Source organism: Etheostoma spectabile, chromosome 4 (assembly GCF_008692095.1).
Source record: "Etheostoma spectabile isolate EspeVRDwgs_2016 chromosome 4, UIUC_Espe_1.0, whole genome shotgun sequence".
Taxonomy (NCBI): domain Eukaryota; kingdom Metazoa; phylum Chordata; class Actinopteri; order Perciformes; family Percidae; genus Etheostoma; species Etheostoma spectabile.
In genome coordinates this window covers 31,081,133-31,091,719 of record NC_045736.1, presented here as the reverse complement: position 1 = coordinate 31,091,719, position 10,587 = coordinate 31,081,133, and the positions used below count along the sequence as shown (strand labels likewise).

Here is a 10,587-nt window from a genome sequence, read left to right as displayed (position 1 = left end):
CACACACACACAAACACACACACACACACACACTAGTTAAAGATGGCTCAATGTCTTTCATTAAATCCGATGTTTTTCATCTGATCTGATGAAACTAAAGTTGACCTGTTAGATTTACAGACACCCACCCACATGTTTCTCACACGTCCTCTTAACCTCACCAACTTTCTCTGATGACATCCAGCTTCACACACCTTGTACCTACTGTGAATTTTACTCTTTGGATGTATCTCAAACCGCCTACTTACACTTAGTATATAGTGTGGATAACTCAAAAAGTGAGTGCACTGAAAGTAACCGACCCTAAAAACTGTCAAAAGGTTCAGTGTGGAACAATGGACACTATGCACACTAAACCTTTGAATTTTGAAAATTGAGCATAAGTACGTAGGAGGGCGGAGCCAGGCTAGCACTGCTCTGGTCTTTCTAGCGTATTCTGCAATGTCTTTGTCAATTGTCTTTGTTGGTAATGTTGGTGGGACTTAACATAGAGTGATCTTTTATTTCCAGCTGTAGAATGTGGTACAATTTATGTACCTGAAAAATGTTTTGAGGTAAAGTCACTAAGACAAAATGCTCATCACAATTTCCTAAGGCGACGCCTTGAGATCGTTCGTTTCATCGGACCAACAATTCCAAAACGCAAAGATATTCTATTCAAAAGTGATCAAAATTTTCATCTATTGGGATAACTAGCAAACTATGATCAGAGCCAAGTGGTTCAGGAACAACCTGATAAAGACATTTACTCACCTTGATGACCTGATTGAGTTTTCTGTGTAAACATATGACTCCACATGACGCCATCACATTTTTACGCAACAGCAGGAGAACATTCAGCTCAACCCAGGCATGACGACATGCCATTTGTAAATGGTAAAGTGAGTAATCTGTACAAAAGTTATGGAAAATTACAGCCATTATTTTCTAAAGAGTTGTGGTGAGTTGCAGTATCAGGGGGAGTAGCCTAATAGAATATCTGGCTCATAGCTCCTAAATGCTCCACTGTGTTCACCAGCTTGTGTCTTGGTGCTGAGCAGGTAGCGTTCTGTGGATCTTTAGAGCTTTTTCTCTAAAATCAGCTGCCCGTTGAGCCCAGAAACGATGCTCTGAGCGAGGTGAGAGGGAACAAGAACAGTAAAGTTGTGTACATCACATATGTAGTATTGAATTTTGCCTATAAAATTGACTTAATTTGATTTAGCGTCACAAAGATCCTCTCATGACACTTACCCACCCCATCTACTGTGACTCATATACATCCTCTATGATTACCCATGGTCCTCGGGGTGTAGGCTATGGGGCGGGGCGAAACACACACGCACGGAGGGATTATATATTATGATACTTTAGAACTTGCCTGAGAATCATCCCATTTTAAAGTTTTCATCAGTATCTAGGTGGCAGTTTTCTCTACATCCATGGGTACACTGTAACGAATTTGACTGTAGATTTTACAGTAAACCTGCACAAAAGTGCCAGCAAAATCTTGTAAAATTACTGTTGTTACTGTTAATAACTGTAAAAATAATTACAGTTAAGACAGTATTTCTTTTACAGGTTTTGTTGTACTAAATTACAGCAATGTTTTTTGTTTTTTAAGGAAAAGAATATTTTATTGTAATTATATTTACAACATTATCTTGTATTCTATTCAAATTACAGCTATTACCTGGCAACTCGAGTTGCCAGGTAATACCTGTAAATACTTCACAATACATATGTTGTTGTAAATTGTTTTTTACACAACATATTGTATTGTGAATATTTACGCTTTTTGCTGGCAACTCAAGTTTCCAGCAAAAAGATGTAAATATTTCCACTACAATACGTGTTGAAAAATATACAGTAATTTAGTTTTTACATTCGCAGCTTTGCTGATGCCTGTTGTAATGTGTTTAAATAAGACCAGCTGCTTTTTACTTCAAAACCATTGCTTAGATCTCTTCAACTGAAAATAAACAAGATCAGAGATGCAACATGACATTTTATTGTTAAAATGCAACACAGTGTAACAATACTGTATGTTTTCAGAAGGTAACTCTATTTTTCTTAGAGCTCATAATGACCATGATAGAACAACCCGATAATCGTCCGGACAGTCCGCGAGGTTGGTGCTCAAGTCTGTTCGGTGTGCTCCGTGTTTAATTATGTGAACTGATTCTTGGAGAGCATTTCGAGGAACCATCTGTGTTACTTTTTGTCATTTGTTGACGTCTACCTCTCCCCTACCTCCCTTGAGTAGAGAGGAACGCACAGGGTTATCTGCAGTCCTCTCTTTCCCTGATGTGTTCTCATGTTTTTGGCTCAACACTTTGTTGTCTGTGTTCCACTTGAAGGTTCAGTACAATAAGCTCGAAATCACAAATCCACACAAATAACTTCATGAAAAAGTGCCTAACTGCTCTACAAATGCAATACATCCGGCTGTGCAAATCTGTATGTGGGTGTGTAATGTGTATATGCATGCGGGTGTGTATGCATAAAGATCCTTTTTGTATGTTTGCTTTGAGCCATAGTGGGGAAGGTCGGGTAGGGGGCATAGAAAAGTATGCGTAACTGTAAAATGAACTTTCATCTAGATTTCTTGTAAATGCACCGATAAAAAAGAACAGTTTAGTTTATCGCCTAAATTCCCCAGTTACCTCAAGGCAGAACTACTTTTCAAAATGTATAATCAAATAGGTCTTTATTGTCATGTTTAAAAAACAACAAAACAGTTTAACAGCTCTCAGAATGAATGTAATTAGTAAAAATGAATTGGTTCTGCAATGATTTAAGCATTTAGGTAAATAACACTGCTAACTTACCCTTTTATAACTCAAAAATCATTAATAAGGGATTTACTGTAAGTACACTTAAAGCAAAATAAATCTCGTTACTCATAATAACTAACTCTACAAAATAATATCAACTCATTCACTACTAATTCACACAAGTACATAGTTACCTGGAATGAATTTTAGTGTGCAAGATGCTTGCTCCGGTAACACCAGATTAAGATGTAGTGCTCGAAAACAAAGCTGCCATCCCAGCCACGAAGTTAGGATGTGAGGCACAACCCACTGACCCCCGATGCCAGCACCAAACGGTTGCTTAGAAATTCCCTAAACATAAAAAAACAAAAGAAACACCAAACAGAAACACACACAGCTTTAATTAACTAACCATTATGGCCATTAATTATATAAACAACCCAAGACTAGTGCTTCACTACCCACCACCCAACTGTCACATTTAGAAATGCCACAGAACATTACACATTCAGGCATATTCGCATTAATGTTTTTACCTGAAAAATTCTTCAGCCATGTATGTTGATCACTGTGCAGCGATGGCGCTCTGTTCAGGATGTTTCTCCTCCCTGTGGCTAGGCTAAACTACAAAAGTTGAAAACACGCGTTATGTTGGAATATACAATTATACATCTGTAATAACAGTGTTTAGGCGCCTATTGAGAGTGTATAACCCTTATACACCCACATGGCCATCATATATTGCCATGGCCGTTTTTCTTCTAAATAAATTGTTACAGCTATGTTTGGGTTGATATAATTTCTTACACAGATTTGATGTTAAATTTAGCCATTATTGACCACTCAGATTGATAAAAAAGATTGTCAAGTTACCACCAAATACCACATTGAGCCCCCAAGACTTGAGATACACTGTAGAAAGAATTATTTCATTGTTCCAAAAACGTTGACAAGATTTAAGAATTCATCACACATTTAAGAGTCCACAACAGTCTCGTTTTCTAGTTAGACTAAATTCATGCACCCCCAAGGCGTTTGGGCCCCACTCTGCTGAAATATTTAAATACACCCTTTTTTACAGGTGAATAACGTGTGCACTGCATGAAATAACTGCATCTGATTTCCAAAGTGGCCATGTCTGTTAAGGGAAGACTCCTGGGTGCCTCACATCCCGTTTTCATTCGAATTTCTTTAGTTAGAGGTCAGGGTCCCTAGAAATAGCCGAGCCTTTTTCACACAGCTATCATTAACAATAATGACGAATGTTTTAAACGGGGCCATCCTAATGTCGGACTCTAACTTAGTTCATAGAGATTTGTTAAAGTAATATCAACCGAAATTAAAAGGTCATTTCAGGGGTCGTGCAAGTCAAACGTTATTTAATTTATACATTACCTGTTAAATCGAACAATATATTAGATGGCTTTCGCTTCAATAAGCAATTTTTTCTAACTACGGGACTTTGTATCACGTTATGGCCGTGCTGCCCGTGATCTGAGGCGAGTGGCTAATGCATACGGTAAGCTAGCTATTTTTTTTTTTCCACTCGTTGACTTCAGTTTGCTAGTGTAACTATAAGGGTGAAGAATGTACAGTCAGACGTCAATATAGCTAAATAAAACACTGTGACGTTAGGCTAACGTTCTTACCACGACCCCGACTCCGGGGCGCCTGACCGTCCGGTAGCGTTAGCTATCTGCTGCATGCCTGCGTGACGTTACATTGACGTTACAACACAGACTACTACGCTTAGTTGTTAAAATAATATAAAAGGGTTAACCGTTAACGCTACATTACACCCACTATACTTTCCTTAACCTTAGCATTAAAGTGCTTCGCCTGGGATTGCTTGTTCAAAATTCCTTCTGAAAAGTCTCCAGCTAATGTTAGCTAGCTATAAGAACTTATGTAGGGCCTGCACTAGACTGAAACACGGTCAACTTAGTTTATTTCAACAGCATAACAATTAACCACAATGTAATTATGTGTATTTATATAGTATAGGCCTACTTACATATTGTGGCTGAGTGGAGTGGCAATGTGGCTCTCAGCAATCCGCCATCAAATGGTCTTGTGTAAAGCATGCCTCGTCGCAACGCTTCAACAGTAAATACTGTACCTATACTGCACCATTTACAGTCAAGCAACAATATCCTGTAATTTCTTATGGAAAAAAAAGCTGTCAACTACTGTAATAGTGTTTTCACCCCATAATGCTTGCAATATACAGCTAAACATTGTAAAATGACATAAACATTCTTTACTGTAAAATTTAGCTGTAGAAATTACAGAAATTTGTTACAGTGTACAGTGCAAACAGAAACTGCGACTAAATGCAGGTCTCTTAGATCTGCAGGGGAGGGCTGGGCAATATGTCAATATTATATCAATATCATGATACGAGACAAGATATTTTGCATATAGTAATATCCTAATATGGTAAGTGTTGTCATTTCCTGGTTTTTAAGGATATACTACAGTAAATTGATGTCATTTTCTTAATTTACCAGACTGTTGAGGCTGTTCTAGGCCTTTACCCACTTAGTTATTAACCCTTGTTTGGTATTCAGGTCAAATTGACCCATTTAAAATTTTTACAAGAAGAAAAGTTAAATTTTTTCTACCTGAAAATCAACGGCCTTACCTTATTTTCTGTGATAAACGTGTAGTCCTGACTTAATTCAGAATAGTATTCTGGAGATGACCACTTATGTTTTTTTCTAAGATAAGAAAAATCACATAGTGGATTTTTAACATAAATTATAACCTTTAAATAAAAGGTATTTATGTCCCATAATTTCTAATTTCCAATCATTTCTCTCTCTCTCTCTCTCTCTCTCTCTCTCTCTTTTTCTCTCTCTTGCTCTCTCTCTTTCGTGTTCTCTTTCTTATAACCCCACTTCCCTTTTTAATTGGGTTCTAGTTCTTGATTTCAGAATTGTTTTTAAAACCCCAAATAAGTCACGGGTTAGTTTGACGAGAGGGTCCCGAAAGTGAAGACAATACAAGGGTTCAATCCACATTACTGATGATTATTTATCTAATTTTATTAGAAAAATAAAAACTCTTTTTAATAGCACCAATAGTCAGCACTAAAATGTTGTCGCAATAGTGACATTGAGGTATTTGGTGAAGAATATCATGAAAGAATGCACTACTGCAGGGACTGTGAAACGGCTTTTAACCATTACACCGCCCACTGCTGGAATTAAGTCATGTAGCAATAAAGTTATGCAGCAATTTTTAAAACTAAAGACTTAGACTTTTCTAAAGACTTTTCCACAGCTTTTAATCAGTCTTTGGTATTTTGTTGTCTTTTTAGTAAAGCACTATGTATTTGAAGGTGCCACATCAATGAGCTTGCCTTGCTTCATGTATTCCTAAACAGGAAAAGTAAAACTTAAATAAACTAAAATGTATGCCTGATCCAAATGAAAAAAAACATTTGATTTAAGATCTCATGATTGTGATTTATCCTGAGAACTGTACTTTCATGCTTACAATATTAATAAGAACAGAAATAATAAGTAGTAAATGGATTGGGTCCATTTTTTTCTCCAGGATTGAGGTCAAAGTTAAGATATCATATATATATGATGTATCCTTTATTATCATATCATACATCAACAACAGGCGAGAGACTTAACGATGAACCATCTCTCTCTCTCCATCTCTATCTCTTTGATGGCCTCAACAACGATTCAGACTATTTCATATTCAGCCTCTTTCTTTTTCTCACAGTGTGTGTTATCATATGACATCACAGGCCACAGGTGGATAGTGAGGGACACATACACACACACACACACACACACACACACACACACACACACACACACACACAGAGTAATGAGTCAGAATGATCCAGATATACTGAAGGATAATCTCTCTCAATGCCAAAGCGACAAATCTGTGTGTTGCAGCAGTGTTACAGCAGCTGCACATCCACTCTGCACCACCAGAGGACACCTTAGACCACAGCAGACTATAGCTAAAATTAGATTAGATTAGATTAGATTAGATTCAATTTTATTGTCATTACACAGGTACAAGGCAACGAAATGCAGTTTGGGTCTAACCAGAAGTGCAATAGCAGTAAGTGCAGGATATATACAATGGTTCCATAAGTGAATAAATATGGAAATGAATAATATATATAAACAGAATTTTACAGATGGGTTTGTCCTATGAATATAAAAATATAGATAACAAGTATTGTGAGCAAGATTTACAGCTGGAATGAGTGTTTCGGAACATCAAACCAATTTAAACAATAGTCAAGGACAACACAAGTAAACACAAAATGCAATTTGTAATTGAAGGTGTTTATATTAAAGGTGAAAAAAAATCCAAACCATCATGGCCCTGTGTGAAAAAGTGATTGCCCCCTAACCTAATAACTGGTTGGCCACCCTTAGCAGCAACAACTGCAACCAAGCGTTTGCGATAACGTGCAATGAGGCTTTTACAGCGTCCTGGAGGAATTTGGCCCACTCATCTTTGCAGAATTGTCCTAATTCAGTTACATTAGAGGGTTTTCGAGCAGAACGGCCTTTTTAAGGTCATACCACAACATCTCAATAGGATTCAGGTCAGGACTTGGCTAGGCCACTCCAAAGTCTTCATTTTGTTTTCTTCAGCCATTCGGTGGTGGACTTGCTGGTGTGTTTAGGATCATTGTCCTGCTGCAGAACCCAAGTTCGTTTCAGCTTGAGTACACGAACAGATGGTCGGACATTTCCTTCAGGATCTCTTGGTAGACAGCAGAATTCATAGTTCCTTTTATCACGGCAAGTCTTCCAGGTCCTGAAGCAGCAAAACAGCCCCAGCCACCACACTACCACCACCATATTTACTGTTGGTATAATGTTCTTTTTATGAAATGCAGTGTTCCTTCTACGCAGATATACTTGGACACACACCTTCCCAAGAGTTCCACTTTTGTCTCATCGGTCCACAGAATGTTGTCCCAAAAGTCTTGGGGATCATCAAGATGTGTTGTGGAGAAATTGAGACGAGCTTTGATGTTCTTTTTGCTCAGCAGTGGTTTTTCCTTGGAACTCTGCCATGCAGGCCATTTTTGCCCAGTCTTTTCCTGAGGTGGAGGCATGAACGCTGACCTTAACTGAGGCAAGTGAGGCTGCAGTTCTTTGGACGTTGTTGTGGGGTCTTTTGTGACCTCTTGGATGAGTCGTCGCTGCGCTCTTGGGGTAATTTTGGCGGCCGGCCACTCCTGGAAGGTTCACCACTGTTCCATGTCTTCGCCATTGTGGATAATGGCTCTCACTGTGGTTCGCTGGATTCCAAAAGCTTTGGAAATGGCTTTAAACCCTTTCCAGACTGATAGATCTCAATTACTTTCTTTCTCAATTGTTCCTGAATTTCTTTGGTCTCGGCATGATGTGTAGCTTTTAGTTAGTTAGCTCATGTTTATTGTCCCCATAGGGAAATTAGGTGCAGTATAAAGATCACATCACATGGCATTCAAACATAACACAGATCAGGCAAGAGGAAGAAAAAAACACAACATATGACATCACACTCATACCATAAACCAAAGTAATATGAAGGGGGGGGGGGGGGGGGGGGGGGTAGAGTTCCAGACCAGCTGGGAGAGAGATAAAATAAAATAGATACACAAAATATACCTATCATCGGACGGGACCTTCATTATTAAGGAGTTTAAAGGATCTTCTGGTGGACCTTACTGTGTCAAGCAGCTCCTATTTAAGTGACGCCTTGATTGTGAACAGGTGTGGCAATAATCAGGCCTGGGTGTGGCTAGAGAAATTGAACTCAGGGGTGGACAACCACCAGTTATAGTATGTTTTAACAAGGGGGGGCAATCACTTTTTCACACAGGGCCATGATGGTTTGGATTTTTTTTCACCTTTAATAATAAAACACTTCATTTACAAATTGCATTTTGTGTTTCTGTGTTGTCCTTGACTATTGTTTAAATTGGTTTGATGTTCCGAAACACTTAAGTGTGACAAACATGCAAAGGAACAGGAAATGAGGAAGGGGGCAAACACTTTTTCACACCACTGTATATATATAATACCCATGTTAGTTCTCTAATCTCTCCATCTGATCTCATCATGTTTATCCTCCTGGGGTTGGTGTTGGTGTTATTGATATTTCAATTTTAATGTTCTTTTATTCAGCCCTTTGGTCAGATTGTATTATATTATTATAAAGAAATTATTATATTTCCATTGTAATGTTCTTTTATTTAGTCCTTTGGTCACATTAATGTGTTTTAATGTCTCTAGAAATCCACTTTGCTCACTGAAAGTTAAAATCAGAAACATTTTACACACCCGGAGATATGTCGCTTCTCATAATGCATCATAAATCACAATCATTATTAATAATGTTTATTATCCAGACGATAGATTATAGATATGCAGTAGACCAAGACATAATAACACGTTAATAACATGTTTATAACACTGACAACACTGCAAGATACAACTATTATTAATGCATTAAAGACAATTGCTATTCCTTCATATATAATATACAACATTCCATAACATCAAGATTTAAAATTCGTCTGGAACACACACACATGAATATATTTATAATAAAACTCTCGGGTGACTTCCCAACATGTTAAACTATTAAACCAATGTCTGCACCCCCCCTTGAAGCAGTGATCCCTATGATCACACAACAACATCAAGATAAGATCAACTAACTCAATATATATACAATATAATATCACATATATACTGCATATATATATACACACAATATAATATCATCTACATACACACAACATAATAATGCAGAGGTTAAGCCTGACAGGATCAAAGGCTACCTTCTAACATAATGAAAACTTATTTTATATTATTATAATAATACAATTATTATTGTATTAATATAATAATATTACTATATTATTATAATAATAATCATTGGGTATTTATGTCCCATAATTTCTAATTTCCCATCATTTCTGTTTGTTGTGTCTCTGTCTCTTTCTCTCTCTCTCTCTCTCTCTTTCTCTCTTGCTCTCTCTCTTTCTTGCTCTCTCTCTTTCTCTCTCTCTCTCGCTCTCTCTCTTTCTTGCTCTCTCTTTCTCTCTCTCTCTTGCTCTCTCTCTTTCTTGCTCTCTCTCTCTCTCTCTCTCTCTCTCTCTCTCTTTCTTGCTCTCTCTTTCTTGCTCTCTGCCTGCATGAATGTGCCCCGTCCCTTGTTTGTGCAGCCAGTGTGTAGCAGGCTGTGTTAAAGCAAATGATGAATGATCATGTGCATTTTATGGTGTGTGTGTGTGTGTGTGTGTGTGTGTGTGTGTGTGTGTGTGTGTGATCATGTGCATATTAAGTGTGTGTGTGAGCTCCTCTGGTTCACAGCGACTACAGCAGCACAGAGCATCAGCAGCAGGACGCTGAGCACTGAGCATCGCACTTTGAAGAAGGTGGAGTAGATCCCAAAGGGCTCCATGTACACTAACACACTCCTTTCTCTTGACACACACTGATTATTAAAGAGGTCATAAACTACACACCAGTACTCCCCTGCATCTCCCACTGAGATATCAGAGATAACCAGGGTACCGTTAGGGTACATGTTCACTCTGCTTATGCTCTGATCATACGATACACTAAAGACTCTTCCCTCTGTTCGGTGGGACTTGATAAACCAAACATGCCACCTACCTCACCCCACATCTGTGCATCTGAGTGGGACTTCATCTCCCTCTGAGAAGAGCTCTACAGCGGGGGGGCCAAATTTGGGGCACACCACCAGTGTGTACTGTTGCTTTCTCCAAGAGGCTTTACAGGAGTACTGACCTGAGTGGTTTAACATTAGAGATGAAAAC

At 38.2% G+C, this 10,587-nt stretch overlaps 1 protein-coding gene across 1 annotated transcript in view; it reads right to left on the bottom strand.

The window, feature by feature from the left end:
• Positions 1 to 10,080: 10,080 nt before the first annotated feature.
• LOC116687946 (uncharacterized) overlaps positions 10,081 to 10,587 on the bottom strand; it is a 5,086-nt gene continuing 4,579 nt past the window's right edge. Inside the window, exon 3 of the mRNA XM_032513690.1 lies at positions 10,081 to 10,587. This exon is cut by the window's right edge and continues 746 nt beyond it. Within this exon, the coding sequence (XP_032369581.1) occupies positions 10,425 to 10,587 (163 nt within the window). The 3' untranslated portion in view covers positions 10,081 to 10,424.